The sequence below is a fragment of the Nomascus leucogenys genome, chromosome 3 (genome assembly GCF_006542625.1).
Source record: "Nomascus leucogenys isolate Asia chromosome 3, Asia_NLE_v1, whole genome shotgun sequence".
In the NCBI taxonomy this organism is placed as follows: domain Eukaryota; kingdom Metazoa; phylum Chordata; class Mammalia; order Primates; family Hylobatidae; genus Nomascus; species Nomascus leucogenys.
The window spans coordinates 70,248,732-70,265,357 of NC_044383.1; the positions used below are offsets into that span (position 1 = coordinate 70,248,732).

The 16,626-nt window shown below is 41.0% G+C and overlaps 2 protein-coding genes and 1 pseudogene across 2 annotated transcripts in view; all 3 read right to left on the bottom strand.

The window, feature by feature from the left end:
• The window catches only part of LOC100582685 (zinc finger protein 708), a 76,832-nt gene that overhangs the window by 35,680 nt on the left and 24,526 nt on the right, over nucleotides 1–16,626 (bottom strand).
• LOC100586239 lies at nucleotides 3,878–4,195 on the bottom strand (annotated as a pseudogene).
• LOC100591508 (signal recognition particle subunit SRP72) lies at nucleotides 6,754–7,879 on the bottom strand. Its single transcript, XM_030801977.1, is given in 2 exon segments — nucleotides 6,754–7,258; nucleotides 7,260–7,879. Coding segments are annotated over 2 exon segments (1,110 nt in total). The 3' UTR covers nucleotides 6,754–6,768.

Below are 16,626 nucleotides of genomic sequence, written 5' to 3' on the forward strand. Positions count from 1 at the left end.
AAAAGTTTACCTCAATTACTTTCCCAACTATGCTTTCTGAACTTTTAGGTTTCTCTTCTTCCTCAGGAATGCAAATTATTTTTAGGTTTGGTAATTTAACATAATTCCAAACTTCTTGGGGGCTTTGTTGATTTTTTAATTCTTTTTTGTTTGCCTTTGTTTGATTGGGTTAATTCAAAAACCTTGTTTTTGAGCTCGGTATTTCTTTCTTCTAGTTGTTCAACTCTGTTGCTGAGACTTTTCAGTACATTTTGCATTTCTCTAAGTGTGTTTTTATTTCCTGAAATTGTGATTGTTTTTTATTTATTCTATTTTTTTCACTGAAGATTTCTCCCTTCATATGTTGTATTATTCATTGATTTCCATACATTGGACTTTACATTTCTATGGTACCTACCTGATTAGTTTAATATTGACTTTCTAAATTTTTTTTTAGGCACTACATGGATTTCTTCTTAGTTTGGATTCATTGTTGGTAAACTTGTATGATTTTTGGGTGGTGCTAAAGAACATTATTTTTTCATATTACCGGAATTGTTTTTCTGGTTCCTTCTCATTTCGGTAGACTATGTGAGAGGGGAGATCTGGGGGCTCAAGGCTGCTATATAGATTCTTTTGTCCCACAGGGTGCTCCCTTGATGTAATACCCTAACCCTTTTTCTAGGGATGTGCTTCCTAAGAGCTGAACTATAGTGGTTGTTATTTCTCTTCTGGATCTAGCCACACAGCAGGGCTATTAGTCTCTGGGCTGGTACTTGAGGGTGTCTGCATAGAGTCCTGTGATGTGAATCATCTTCAGGTCTCTCAGTCATGGACACCATCACCTGCTGTGGTGGAGGTTGCAGAATAGTGAAATTGACTCTGTGGGCATCCTTAATTGTAATTGTTTAATGCGCTAGTTTTCTGCTGGTTGGCCTCCTGCCAGGAGGTGGCACCTTCAAGAGAGCATCAGCTGTGGTAGTATAGGGAGGATCAGGTACCGGACAGGGCCCTAGAACTTTCAAGAGAATATGAATTTGTCTTTGGCTACCAGGGTGGGTAGGGAAGGACCATCAGGTGGGGGCAGGGTTAGGCAAGTCTGACCTGAGACTCTCCTTTGGAGGGGCTTGCAGTGGCTGCTGTGGTGGGATGAGGTGTGGTTCCCAGGTCAATGGAGTTATGTTCCCAGGAGGATTATGGCTGCCTCTGCTGGTGACGCACGTTTTCAGGAAAGTGGGAAAAAACAGACAGTCACAGGCCTCACCCAGCTCCCACACAACTCAAAAGGCCAGTCTAGCTCCCATGATGCCTCTCCCCCCGACAGCACCAGGTTAGTTTTCAGGGAGTGGGTGAGCAGGGCTGAGAACTTGCCCCAGGCTACCAGCCTCCCGGCAAAGAGAGCAAGCAGGACTTTTACACCTTTCCACCTGTCAAGTCTGCACATTGGATTCACGCCCTCCTCTGAGTTCTGGCAAGAAAACTTCACGTTTGGTTGGAATTGTTACAAAGTTAAGATGGAGGTAAAACCATTTTATACTGTTAATAAAATATTTTTTTCAAATTTTCTGCTAACTTACAGATCTAAATATATGTAGCTTTTCTATATCATATAAAAATAAGATTCTAGTCAGGCATGGTGGCTCATGCTTGTAATCCCAGCATTTTGGGAGGCCAAGAAACAAAGACTGTTTAAACCCAGAAATTTGATACCAACATGGCAAAAGCCCATGTCTACACAATATACAAAAATTAGCGCTCGGGCACTGTGGCTCAAGTGTGTAATCCCAGCACTTTGGGAGGCCAAGACAGGTGGATCATAAAGTCAGGAGATTGACACCATCTTAGCTAACATGGTGAAACCCCATTTCTACTAAAAATACAAAAAGTTAGCCAGGCGTGGTGGTGGGCACCTGCAGTCGCAGCTACTCAGGAGACTGAGGCAGGAGAATCACTTGAACCTGGGAGGCGGAGCTTGCAGTGAGTCGAGATCACACCACTGCACTCCAGCCTGGGTGACAGAGACTCCGTCTCAAAAAAAAAAAAAAAGAAAGAAAAGAAAAGAAAAATTAGCTGGGCATGATGACCAGCACCTGCATTACCTGCTATTCAGGAAGCTGAGGTAGGAGGAGGATGGCCTGAGCCCAGGAGCTTGAGGCTGCAGTGAGCCATGATCAATCTATCACACTCTATCCTGGGTGAAAGAGTGAAATAGTTTCTAAAAAAAATGTCAAATCATATCAACGTAAATTTCTGTGGGTTTTTAAAAATCGTTGTTATTATTATTCTAAGAGTTTTTGACGTAAAGGTGTTGTTTGGCTACATAGATAAGTTCTTTAGCAGTAATGCCTGAGATTTAGGTGCACCCAGCAACTGAGCAGTGTATACTGTACCCAATGTGTAGTCTTTTAGCTCTCACCCTCCTCCTGCTCTTCCCCTCAAGTCCTCGGAGTTCATTATATAATTCTCATGCTTTGGAATTCCCCATAGCTTAGCTCTCACTTGTAAATGAGAACATACGATGTTGATTTTTTATTCCTGAGTTACTTCACTTAGAATAATGATCTTCTAATCCATTCAAGTTGCTGTGAATGCCATTACTCCATTTTTTAATGGCTGAGTATTACATGGTATATACATATCACATTTTCTTCATCCACTTGATGGTTGATGGGCATTTAGGGTGCTTCCATATTTCTGCAATTGGAAATTGTTTTGCTATAAACATGCCTGTTCAAGTGTCTTTTTTATATAATGACTTTTTTTTTTTTGCATGTAAATACCCAGTAGTGGGTTTGCTGGATAAAATGGTAGTTCGACTTTTAGTTCTTTAAAAAAATCTCCTGGCTGGGTGTGCTGGCTCAAGCCTGTAATCCCAACACTTTGGGAGGCCAAGGTGGATAAATCACTGGAAATCAGGAATTTGAGACCAGCCTGGCCAACATGGTGAAAACCTATCTCTACTAAAAGCACAAACAAATTAGCTAGTCATGGTGGCATGTGCCTGTACTCCAAGCTACTGAAGAGGCTGAGGCAAGAGAATCACTTGAACTTGGGAGGCAGAGGCTGCAGTGAGCTGACATCACTCCACTGCACTCAGCCTGGGTGACAGTGAGATTCCATCTCAAAAAATAAAAATAAAAAGAATTCCCAGCTGTTTTCCTTAGTGATTGTACTAGTTTACATTTCCACCAGTAGTGTTAAAGTGCTCCATTTTCATCAAATCCATGGCAATATCTAGTTTTTTGATGTTTTAATTGTGGCCATTCTTGCAGGAGTAAGTTGGTATCACACTGTGATTTTAATCTGCATTTTCCTGATAATTAGTGATGTTTAGCATTTTTTTCAGTACTCACATTTTTTATTTCAAAGTGTAAAATATATGTGTCCAACATTGTTACTTTCATCTGCAGATGGAATAATTGGGAAGTATAAAAACCTGTACTTGACTCTTTTTTTTTTTTTTGAGACAGAGTCTCACTCTGTCATCCAGGATGGAGTGTAGTGGCACGATCTCGGTTCACTGTAAACCTTGCCTCCTGGGTTCAAGTGATTCTTCTGCCTCAGCCTCTCGAGTAGCTGGGAATACAGGCATGTGCCACCATGCCTGGCTAATTTTTGTATTTCTAGTAGAGATGGGGTGTCAACATATTGGCCAGGCTGGTCTTGAACTCCTGACCTCATGATCCGCCTGCCTCAGCCTCCCAAAGTGCTGGGATTACAGGCATGAGCCACTGTGCCCAGCCTTGTACTTGACATTTTATCAAGATTATCTGCCAACAAGTTACACATATGCAGGTTTCAATGAGCCTGGAATCTTCTTTCCACTTGATAGGGGTATGTATTAGGAAATCCAGTTGATGACATTTTTATTTAAAAAAATCAAAAAGAATCAGCACAGTCAAGTTGTCTTAGTCTTAAGGATTTCTGGATTTCTTTCTTGGAGGAGGTCAGGATCTTTCCAAGGCTTGGGTCTTTGGATATTCTTCCAGTCATCAAAAGGGGAGTCTTTTATTTTCTCATATTCTGACTCTGATGATACTATTTGCTTTCAGTTTTTTTCCAACTCATGATCAATTTTTATCTTCACAGCATCATGTCAGATTTGTAAAAACTCATGAAGACCAAAAGAAACTCCAACCATTAGCAACAACATGGGGACTTCGTAGCGGAGAGTCTTATGCTTGCACAAAGCACACATCACTGCAGGTGCAAACATGACTGAACTCTTCCATCTGTTTAGAACTCCAAGCCGGCCCAACGCTGATTCTCAAATCTCAGTGGCCGAAGCTCTCATCAAGATGAGTACATCCTTGACTCACCAACTTTCCTTGGTTGTTTGGTGCTCGGTCCTTACTGATAGGTTTCCAAGCATTTTTTTAATATGTTTGTTGGCCATTTGTATATCTTCTTTTGAGAATTGTTTATTCGTGTCCTTCACCCACATTTTCATGGGATTATTTGTTTGTTTGTTCATTTTTTCTTGCTGATTTGTTCGCGTTCCTTGTAGATTCTGGGTAACAGTCCTTTGTTGAATGCATTGGTTGTAAATATTTTGTACTCTGTGGGTTTTCTCTTTACTCTGCTGATTACTTCTTTTGCTGTGCAGAAGCTTTTCAGTTTAAGTAAGTCCTGTTTATTTATGATTTTTTTTTTTTTGGCATTTGCTTTAGGGTTCTTGGTTACAAACTCTTTGCCTAAGCAAATGTCTGGAAGTGTTCTTCTGATGTTATCTTCTAGAATTTTTATAGTTTCAGGTCTTAGATTTCAGGCTTTGATCCATGTTGAGTTGATTTTTGTATAGGATGAGAGATGAAGATCCAATTTTCTTATTCTACATGTGGCTTACCAATTATCTCAGCACCATTTCTTTTTTTTTATTTTTATTTTATTTTATTTATTTATTTTTTTGGCACACAAAACAATAAACATTTTCTAAAAGTACATATGAACAAAAAGATGCATATCAAACATATTAGGAAGGTTGCACATGGGAAGACGGGGAATAGAAATGGGGGTGGGAATTAAAGAAAATAAATGAGAGAGGGACTTTGTATGGATCAATGATAATAACTCAATCCTCTATTTGACAAAGAAGAAGGAGAAGGAAGAGGAAGAAAAAGAAAGTGGGATAAAGGATCAGAAAGGGAGGAAAATAGAAAAAATTAGAGTATGACTCCAGGGTAGACCTGTTTTGTTGTCGCTTGTTTCGTTGGTTGGTTTGACAGTTGTATTTTTCATATGTTTCGCCATGTTGGCCAGGCCGGTCTCGAGCTCCTAGCCTCAAGTGATCAACCCGCCTCAGCCTCCCAGAGTACTGGGACTACAGGCGTGAGCCACCACATCCAGCCCCCACATTGCTTCTGGCCTCTGTGGTAGACTTCCCAGACGGGGCGGCCGGGCAGAGATGCTCCTCACTTCCTAGATGGGGTGGCAGCTGGGCAGAGGGGCTCCTCACTTCCCAGACGGGGCAGCCGGGCAGAGGCGCTCCTCACATCCCAGACGATGGGTGGTCGGGCAGAGGCGCTCCTCACTCTTCCCAGATGGGGCAGCCGGGCAGAGACGCTCCTCACTTCCTAGACGGGGCGGCCGGGCAGAAGCGCTCCTCACATCCCAGACGATAGGTAGCCGGGCAGAGGCACTCCTTACTTCTTCCCAGACGGGGCGGCCGGGCAGAGGGGCTCCTCACTTCCCAGACGGGCGGCTGGGCAGAGGCGCTCCTCACATCCCAGACGATGGGCGGCCAGGCAGAGACGTTCCTAGACGGGGTGGCGGCCGGGCAGAGGCGCTCCTCACCTCCAGACGGGGCGGCGGGCAGAAGAGCCCTAACCCAGCGATGGGCGGCGGCAGAGGTTCTAGACGGGGTGGCGGCCGGGCAGAGGCGCTCCTCACCTCCCAGACGGGGCGGCCGGGCAGAAGAGCTCCTCATAACCCAGACGATGGGCGGCCAGGCAGAGACGTTCCTAGACGGGGTGGGGCCGGGCAGAGGCGCTCCTCACCTCCCAGACGGGCGGCCGGCAGAAGAGCTCCTCATAACCAGACGATGGGCGGCCAGGCAGAGACGGTCCCCACCTCCCAGACGGGGCAGCGGCCGGGCAGAGGCTGCAATCCCAGCACCCTGGGAGGCCAAGGCAGGCGGCTGGGAGGCGGAGGCTGCAGCGAGCCAAGACCACGCCACCGCACTCCAGCCCGGGCAACACCGAGCACCGAATGAGTGAGCCTCTGTCTGCAGTCCCAGCACCTCGGGAGGCCGAGGTGGGCAGAGCACTGGAGGTCAGGAGCTGGAGACCAGCCTGGCCGACATGGCGAAACCGCGCCTGCAGCCAAAGGAGAAAAACCAGGGAGGGGTGGTGGCGCGCGGCGGCAATCCCAGGCAGCCCGCAGGCCAGGGCAGGAGAATCACGGGAGCCGGACGCAGGGAGTCTGCAGCGAGCCGAGTTACTCCAGCCTGGGCCACAGAGGGAAGGAAGGGAGGGAGGGAGGAAGGAAGGATGGAAGGGAGGGAGGAAGGAAGGAAGGGAGGGAGGAGGGAGGAAGGAAGGGAGGGAGGGAGGGAGGAAGGAAGGAAGGAAGGGAAGGAAGGAAGCTTCTTCCGCATTTATAACAAATATTTACATTATAGAAATTTATGTAAAACAAAGCTGTAACCCAAGAGTTAACTAAAATGACACTGAAATTTGTGTAGTGGTACATTTCTGATTAGTTTTCCCATTAAATTTACATACTAGTAGGTTGCTACAACACAATGAAAATGAAACAAAGCTGCAAATGCCTGACACCTCATTCAAGTAATTATTTTACCTGAAGCAGCTCTATTGCTTTTGTGTGCTGCTTTTCACGGCAGAGCTGGGCAGCTTGGATTAACACAGGTAAGAGATGCTCGGGACTTTGGGACTGTAAACTGGCAGATATTTTGCGGCATTGTTCAGCCTGGTTTGTGTACATAGCAAGTAAAGCTTTGTTAAATTCTATAGCTTGTAGTTGTTTCTTGGAAAGTTTAAACTCTACTCCTTCCACATTGGTTAATTTCACTTTCTTCTTGGAGTCAAAGACATTTTGGTCCTTGTTAATGGTAATGATGTTATTTGCAATTACAGCTAGTAATCCCACATCTGTTGGTTTTAGTTTTATTATTTGATTGTAAAGTTGCAAAGCCTCCTCTGTTCGACCCTGAAGCTGCAGAATATAAGCCATCTGACCATGAATGATGGCCAATTCTGCCTGTGGGTCTTTCTCAGTCCCATCAGTGTCTTCTGATAATGATCGGCGGCAAAGATCTTCGCTTTTGTAGGATTTTCATGGCCTGGTTCAGCTGGCCTTGGCCTATCAGTGCACATGCAGTGTTGTAGCACAGCTCATGTGTGCCTTCTTGCAGGCCCAAGTTCTCTGGAACCACTTTTTCCCAATTGCTTTGAGCTGCAAGGACTGCTGAAAGGTTTGTTTTCCTCTCTTCATCATAATCATCTTGGGAGTTTCGGACGAGATCTCCATATACTGCTAAGCATTCATCATAGCGTTCCAAACGGTATAACACTTGTCCATAAAGCTCCTTCAGTTTGTCTGTCTGCTGGTTGGCACTTTCGATTGTCTTCAAGGCATTCTCAATTCTGTTCAGCCTGTACTCGCAATATGCCTTTTCAAAGGAGAGAGAGTTATTGGCTAACACTTTGGTGTGAGTATTGATGACATTCAAAGCTTCCTTGAAACTTGCATTCTGGATAAGGCATACCACTTTACAATGCAGGGCAGTTACGTCATCTTTGTTGATCTGTAGTATCTTATTGATGGTCTTGAGAGTGCGCGTGAAGTCGCCGTTCTGGCCATACCGTTCACTCCACAGTGCAGGCACTGACACCCCCCCTCTGCCACGCTCGCCATCTTGGAGGAGACGAGGGAGCACCATTTCTTTAACAGGCTGTCCTTTTTTTTTTTTTTTTTTCCAATGGAGTTTTGCTCTTGTTGCCCAGGCTGGAGTACAATGGCACAATCTTGGCTCACTGTAACCTCGCCTCCTGGGTTCAAGCGATGCTCCTGCTTCAGCCTCCTGAGTAGCTGGGATTACAGGCACGTGCCACCATGCCTGGCTAATTTTTTGTATTATTAGTAGAAACTGGGTTTCACCATGTTGGTCAGGCTGGTCTTGAACTCCTGACCTCAAGTGATCCACCTATCTCGGTCTCCAAAAGTGCTGGGATTACAGGCATGAGCCACTGTGCCTGGCTAATTTTTGTAGTTTTACTAAAGACGAGGTTTCACCATGTTGGCCAGGCTGGTCTCAAACTCCTGACTTCAGGTGATCCACCTGCCTTGGCTCCCAAAGGGCTGGGATTACAGGCATGAGAGACCACGCCTGGCCTTAGGGTGTCATTTTATACTTTATGTTTTTGTTAACAGTGTCAAAAATTAGTTGGCTTTAAGTATTTGGGTTCATTTCTGGGTTTGCCATTCTGTTCCGTTGGTCTACATGCCTGTTTTTATACCAGTACCATACTGTTTTGATAACTATCACCTTTTGGTATAGTTTGAAGTTGGTAATGTAATGCCTTCAGATCTGGTCTTATTACTTAGTCTTGTTTTGGCTATGTGGGCTTTTTTTGGTTCCATATGAATTTTATAATTGTCTTTTTTTTCTTTTTTTTAGTTCTGTGAAGAATGATGATGTTATCTTTATGGGAATTGCATGGAATTTGTAGATTGTTTTTGGCATCATGGTCATGTTCACAATAGTCACTCTACTTATCCATGAGCATGAAGTGTATTTCCATTTGTTTGTGTCATCTATAATTTATTTCAAGCATTTTGTTATTTACCTTGTAGAGATCATTTGCCTCCTTGGCTAAGTATATTCCTATTATTATTATTATTATTATTATTATTTTTCAGCTGTTGTAAGAGGGGTTGAGTTCTTGATTTGATTCCTAGTTTGGGTTGCTGTTTGTGTATAGCAGTGCTACTGAATTTTGTGCATTGATTTTGTATCCTGAAACTTCACTGAATTCATTTATCACATCTAGGGGCTTTTTGGATGAGTCTTTAGTGTTTTTTAGGTATACAATCACATCATCAGTGAACAGTCACAGTTTGACTTCCTCTTTTCCAATTTGGATGCTCTTTATTTCTTTCTCTTGTTTGAATGCTCTGGCTAAGAATTCCAGTACTATGTCAAATAGAAGTGGTGAAAGTGGACATCCTTGTCTTGTTCTAGCTCTCATGGGTAATGCTTTCAACTTTTTCCCATTCAGTATAACTTGGGCTGTGGGTTTGTCATAAATGGCTTTTGTTACCTTAAGCTATGTCCTCTCTGTGCCGATTTTGCTAAGGGTTTTAATGCTGAAGCGATGCTGGATTTTGTCAGATTTTTTTCTGAGCCTATTGAGATAATCATGTGATTTTTGTTTTTAATTCTGTTTATGTGGTATATCACATTTATTTACTTGCATATGTTAAACCATCCCTTCATTTCTGGTATAAAAGGCACTTGATGGTGGTGTATTATCTTTTTGATATGCTGTTGTATTTGCTTAGCTAGGATTTTGCTGATAATTTTATCATCTATGTTCATCAGAAATATTTACCTTTTTTGTTTTTTTGTCATGCCTTTTTCTGGTTTGGGAATTAGGGTGATATTGGTTTGATGGAATGATTTAGAGAAGATTCCCTTTTTATCTTTTGGAATAGTTTCAGTAAGATTGGTATCAATTCTTCTTTGAATGTCTGATGATAAAATATATCTGTGAATTCATGTGCTCCTGGACTTATTTGGTTGGCAATTTTTTACTATTTCAATCTCACTACCTCTTATTGGTCTGTTCAGAGTTTCTATTTCTTCTGGGTTTAATCTAAAAGGATTGTGTATTTCCAGGAATTTGTACATCTTCTCTAGGTTTTCTAATTTGTATATGTAAATATATTCATGGTAGCAAAAATGTTTGTATTTCTGTGGTATTGTCTGTAATATCTTCCATTTTGTTTCTAATTGAGCTTATTTAGATCTTCTCTCTGCTTTTTTTGGTTAATCTTGCTAATAATGGTCTATCAATTTTGTTCATCTTTGTAAACAACCAGCTTTTTGTTTCATTTATCTCCTTGTATTTTTTTGTTTCAATTTCAGTTAGTGTTTCTCCGATCTTTGTTATTTTTTCCCTGCTGCTGCATTTGGATTTGATTTGTTTTTGCTTCTCTAGCTTTTTGAGGTGTAATCTTACCTAGTCTATTTTTGCTATTTTACACTTTTTGATGTAGGCATTTATTGCTATCAACTTTCTCTTAGCACGACTTTCGCTGTATCCCAGATACATAAGTATTCATAAATTGTGTCATTATTGTCATTCAGATCAAAGTGTTTTTAAATTTCCATCTTAATTTTGTTGTTGATTCAAAGCTCATTCAGGAGGCTGGGCATGGTGACTCACTCCTATAATTCCAGCACTTTGGTGGACAGATCATTTGAGGTCAGGAGTTTGAGACTAGCCTTGCCAAAATAGTGAAACCCCATCTCTACTAAAAATACAAAAATTAGCCGGGCATGGTGGCTTGTTCCTGTAATCCTACCTACTCGGAGGCTGAATTGCTTGAACCTAAGAGGTGGATGTTGCAGTGAGCCAAGATCATGCCACTGCACTCCAGCCTGGACAATAGAGTGAGACTTTGTTTCAAAAAAAAAAAAATCATTCAGGAGTAGGCTATTTGGGTTTATTTCTGGGTTCTGTATTCTGTTCTACTGATCTATGTGCCGTTTTTTTTTTTTTTTTTTTTTGAGATGGAGTCTCGCTCTGTTGCCCAGGCTGGAGTTCAGTGGCGCAATCTCGGCTCACTGCAACCTCCACCTCCTGGGTTCGTGCCATTGTCCTGCCTCAGCCTCCCAAGTAGCTGGGACTACAGGCGCCTGCCACCACGCCTGGCTAATTTTTCGCATTTTTAGTAGAGACAGGGTTTCACCGTTTTAGCCAGGATTGTCTCGATCTCCTGACCTCGTGATCTGCCCGCCTTGGCCTCCCAAAGTGCTGGGATTACAGTCATGAGCCACCGCACCTGGCCTATGTGCCTGTTTTTATACCAGTATCCTGATGTTTGGGGGACTATGGCCTTATAAAATATAGTATGCCTTGAAGTCAGGTAAAATGATGCCTCCAGATTTGTTCTTTTTGCTTAGTCTTGCTTCGGCTATGTGAGCTCTTTTTTGGTTCCATATGGATTTTATCAGTGTTTTTTCTACTTCTGTGAAGAATATTGGTGGTATTTTCATGGAAATTGCATGGAATTTGTAGATTGCTACTGATTTGTGTACATTAATTTTGTATCCTGAAATTTTGCTGAATTCATTTATCAGTTATAGCAGCTTTTCAGAGGAGTCTTTAATGTTTTCTAGGTGTACCATTATATTATCATCAAACAGCAACAGTTTGATTTCCACCTTACCAATTTAAAACTTTTCTTTTTTTTTGAGATGGAGTCTCCCTCTGTCACCAGGATGGAGTGCAGTGGCATGATCTTGGCTCACTGCAACCTCTGCCTCCGGGGTCAAGCGATTCTCCTGCCTCAGCCTCCTGAGAAGATGGGACTACAGGTGTGTGCCACCACAGCTGGCTAATTTTTGTGTTTTTAGTAGAGACAGGGTTTCACTATCTTGGCCAGGCTGGTCTCGAACTCCTGAGCTTATAATCCACCTGCCTCAGCTTCCCAAAGTGCTGGGAGTATAGGCGTGAGCCACCATGCCTGGCCTAACAATTATATCTGTCTCATCACTTAAAAGAGCCACTAATTTTTTTTTTTTTGAGATGGAGTCTTGCTGTGTTGCCCAGGCTGGAGTGCAATGGCATGATCTCAGCTCACTGCAACCTCTGCCTCCTGGGTTCAAGCCATTCTCCCGTCTCAGCCTCCTGACTAGCTGGGATTACAGGCACGAGCCACCATGCCTGGCTAATTTTTGTATTTTTAGTAGAGACGGGGTTTCACCATGTTGGTCAGGCTGGTCCTGAACCTCTGACCTCATGATCCACCCGCCTTGGCCTCCCAAAGTGTTGGGATTACAGGTGTGAGACACCGCGCCCAGAAAGAGCTGCTAATTTTACTTTTGAAATATACCGAATATTTATATTAAAAGCTAAAATAAGCTTACTATTATGTAGAAAATTTGTGATTTGCATGGGCATTATTACCCATTAAGTGGTCTACAGTCTCTGAAAGTTTCAGAAACACCAATATAAAAATACTATTTCTGATTGAATAAAGGATATCAAGTTATTTTAGTTACTGAATGAAACAGATTGGAATTACTAGTCACAATGTGGTTTTAAATGTTATTCAATGAAAACATGTGAAGTTTCTGTTCAACTCATGTTAACTATTTCTATTGTTTTTTCACTTCTATTAGAAAAAATATTTAAATTTAAATTGCTACAAATGTAAGAATGTATTCAAATCTAAACACAGTGCCAATCTTAAAAGATCTGTATGCATAGGATTACAGAACGCCTATTCTCTATTTACACTTAGAAGATAAATAACTGCTTTTCAGTAAATCCAATGGGGCAATTGTGACTCACAATCATAAGGTACTAAAATATTAATACTATCATCTAGGAAGTATTTATTAATTCATTTTTCTTACTTTTGAAATACAATCGTAATTTCTAGTTGACATAACACCAGATTTGAGGTGCTGTGGCTGTAGTAACTAGAAATGTCATGGTTGACCCTGCTTTACCTTGCAATAAAACACTTCTTGGGCTATAGGCCAAGAGCTTTCAGAGATGTTAGCTTATAGAATGTCGAGTGACCTGGTACAGAGACTTTCACCCCTCTTTCAAAAGGGAACACAATACTGAGTCTTTCACCCCTAATTCCAACTATTAAGCCAGAACGGGAGAAGTGTAGCATGTCATTATCCACAAAGCATTTTATTATTACAGATTGAGGGTACATATGCAGATTTGTAACATAGGTATACTGCATGATGTTGAGGTTTGGGCACTTAATAATCCCATTACCCAAGTGGCGTACATCATACCTGTTAAGTAGTTTTTCACTGCTTCTCTCCCTTCTTTCTTCGTTTTGGAATCCCCAGTGTTTCTTGTTTTCATCTTTGTTTCCATATGCACCCAGTGTTTAGCTCCCACATGTAAGTAAGAACATGTAATAGTTTTCTGTTAATTTGCTTAGAATAATGGCCATCTTCTGCAGCCATGTTGCTACAAAGGACATTACTTCACTCTCTTCTGTGGCTGCATAGTATTGCATGGTGTACAAGTATCTAAGTTTTTTTTAATCCAATTTAAGATTCATGGCTACCTAGTTTAATTCTATGTCTTTGCTACTGTGAATAGTGCTGCAATAAACACGTGAGTGCAAGGAGTCTTTTGGGTAAAATAATTTATTCTCAGGCCAGGCACAGTGGCTCACACCTGTAATCCCAGCACTTTGGGAAGCCCAGGCGGGTGGATCACGAGGTCAAGAGTTGGAAACAGCCTGGCCACCATGATGAAACCCCGTCTCTACCAAAAATACAAAAAATTAGCTGGGCATGGTGACACATGCCTGTAGTCCCAGCTACTCAAGAGGCTGAGGCTGAGAATTGCTTGAACCCAGCAGGCAGAGATTGAAGTGAGTCCAGATTGCACCACTGCACTCCAGCTGGGGAGGCAGAGCAAGACTCCATCTCAAAAATAAACAAACAAATAAATAATTTATTCTCCTTTTGGTATACACCCAGTAATGAGACTGATGGGTCAAATGGCAATTCTATTTTCGGTTAAGAAATCTGCAAACTGCATTTCAAAAGGGCTGCATTAAATTGCATTTCAACCAACAGTATATAAACATTCCCTTTCTCCACAACTTCAACATTTGCAATATTTTTACTTTTTAATAACAGCCATTCTAACTGCTGTGAAATGATATCACATTGTCATTTTGATTTACATGTCTCTGATGATTAGGGATGTTGAGCAATTTTTTGCATGTTTATTGGCAGCTCTCATGTCTTTTTTTGAGAAGTGTCTAGTCAGATCATTTGTGTATTTCCTTATTAAATTTTTATAGTATTCTAACCATTAAATTAATTTATATATTATATAAATACATAATATATATGAATTAATATTAACTTTTCCTTGTATGAGGTTTGAAAATAGTTTATTCCACACTCTAGGTTGTCTGCATATTTGTCAATAGTTTCTTTTGGTGTGCAGAAGTTTTTTAGTTTAATTAGGTGCTAATTTTTCACTTTTATTTTTGTTGCATTCACTTTTATGGTGTTAGTCATAAATCCTTTCCAGAGGCCAGTGACTAGAAGAGTACTTTTTTGACGTTCTATGATTTTTATAGCTTCAAGTTTCACAGTTAAGTTTTTAATCTATTTTGAATTATATTTTTTATATGGTGAGAGGTACAGTTTCAATTTTCTCCTTCTACATATGATTAACCAGTTTTCCCAGTATCATTTGTTGGATAGTTTTTCCTTGTTTACTTCTGTTGACTTTGTCAGAAAAAAGTTGGGTGTAGAAATGTAAACTTATTTCAGGGCTTTCTCTTCTTTCTGTTGGTCTACATGTGTATTTTTGTAGCAAGCCATGGAATATGGATTACTGTAGCTTGTAGTACAAGCCAGGTAATATGAGGCCTCCAGGATTGCCTTGTTGTTAATGTTGCTTTGGCTAAATGGGCTGTTTTATGACTTTTAGAATAGTTTTCTTTTTCTAATTCCATAAAAAATTGCATTTATAGTTTGATAGAAATAGCACTTAATCTGTAAGTTGCTTTAGGCAGCACAGACATTTAAATTATATTGATTCTTTAAATTCATGAGCATGGAGTGCCTTTTTACTTATTTGTGTTGTCTCTAATTTTTTTCAGCAGTTCTGTAGCTCTTGTTGTAGAGATATTTTACATCCTTGATTTAATGTATTACTAGGTACATTTTTTTTTGTTTGTAGCTATTGTAAATAGAACCATGTTCTTTTTTTCTCAGCTTGAATATTATTGGTGCACAGAAATACTATTCATTTGTGTATGTTAATTTTGTATGGTGAGACTTTGCTGAAGTCATTATTTAGGCTTAGAAATCTTTTGGTGAAATCTTTTTTGGTGAAGTTTCCCAGGTAGAGAATTATATCACCAGTGAAGACAATTTGACTTCCTCTTTTTCTATTTGAATACATTTTATTGCTTTATCTTGTTAAATTGCTGTGGCTACGACTTTCAGGACTATGTTGAATAGGAGTGTTTAGAGTGGATACTCTTGTCTCTTTTTTTTTTGAGATGGAGTCTCACTCTTGTTGCCCAGGCTGGATTGCAACGGTATGATCTCAGTTCACTGCAACCTCCGCCTCCCACATTCAAGTGATTCTCCTGCCTCAGCCTCCTGAGTAGCTGGGATTACACATGCCTGCCAGCACGATCGGCTAATTTTTTGTATTTTTAGTACAGAGTTTCACCATGTTGGCCAGGCTGGTCTTGAACTCCTGACCTCAGGTGATCCACCCACCTCAGCCTCCCAAAGAGCTGGGATTACAGGCGTGAGCAACCGCACCCGGCCTTCTTATTTTTATTCTGATGGAGACCTCATCCAGCTTTTGCCTGCTCAGTATGATGTTGGCTGAGGATTTGTCATGGATGGCTCTTATTATTTTGAGGCATATTTCTTCAATGCTTAGTTTGTTGAGAATGTTTTTATAAATGAATATTAGATTTCCTTGAATGCCTTTACTGCATGTGATAATCGTTTTTTAAAAATTATCTTTACATGGTGAATCACACTTATTTACTTGTATACAATGAAACATCTTTGCATTCATACAATAAAGTTTACATGATTGTGGCGAAATATCTTTTTGCTTTGCTTATGAACTCAACTTGCTAGTACTTCATGAATTTTTGTTTCAATTTTCACCAAGAATAGTGACCTGTAATTTTCTTTTTTTGTTGTGTCTTCACTTGGTTTTACTATCGAGATAATAATGTTTTCAAATAATAATTTAGGAAGGACTTCCACCTTGAATTTTTGGAATACACTCGGTAGAATTAGTACCAGGTTATTTTTGTATATGTGATAAAATGTGGCTGTGAACTCATCTTATCCAGGGCTTTCTATGGTTGGTAGCTTGTTTTATTATGATTCAATCTTATTATATACTTTATATATTGTTGCTGTCTTCAAGACTTCTGTTTCTTTCTGGTTCAATACCGAGAAGCTGGATGTATCCAGGAGTTTATCTATTTTCTCTAAATTTTTAGTTTGCATGCATAGAGATGTACATAGTAGTCTCTGAGGATGTTTACTATTTATGTGAAATTAGTTGTGATATCACAACTCTAACATTTAAATAGATGCAAAATAAAAGCTTGACAAAATTTGGCTGGGCACAGTGGCTCACACCTGTAATCCCAGCACTTTGGGAGGTCAAGGCGTGCGGGTAACCTGAGGTCAGGAGTTCGAGACCAGCCTGGCCAACGTGGTGAAACCCCGTCTCTACTAAAAATACAAAAATTAGCCGGGCATGGTGGCTCACCCTTGTAATCCCAGCTACTAGGGAGGCTGAGGCAGGAGAATTGCTTGAACCTGGGAGGCAGAGGTTGCAGTGAGCCGAGATCATGCCAGTGCACTCCAGCCTGAACGACAAGAGTGAAACTCCACTCAAAAAAAAAAAAAAA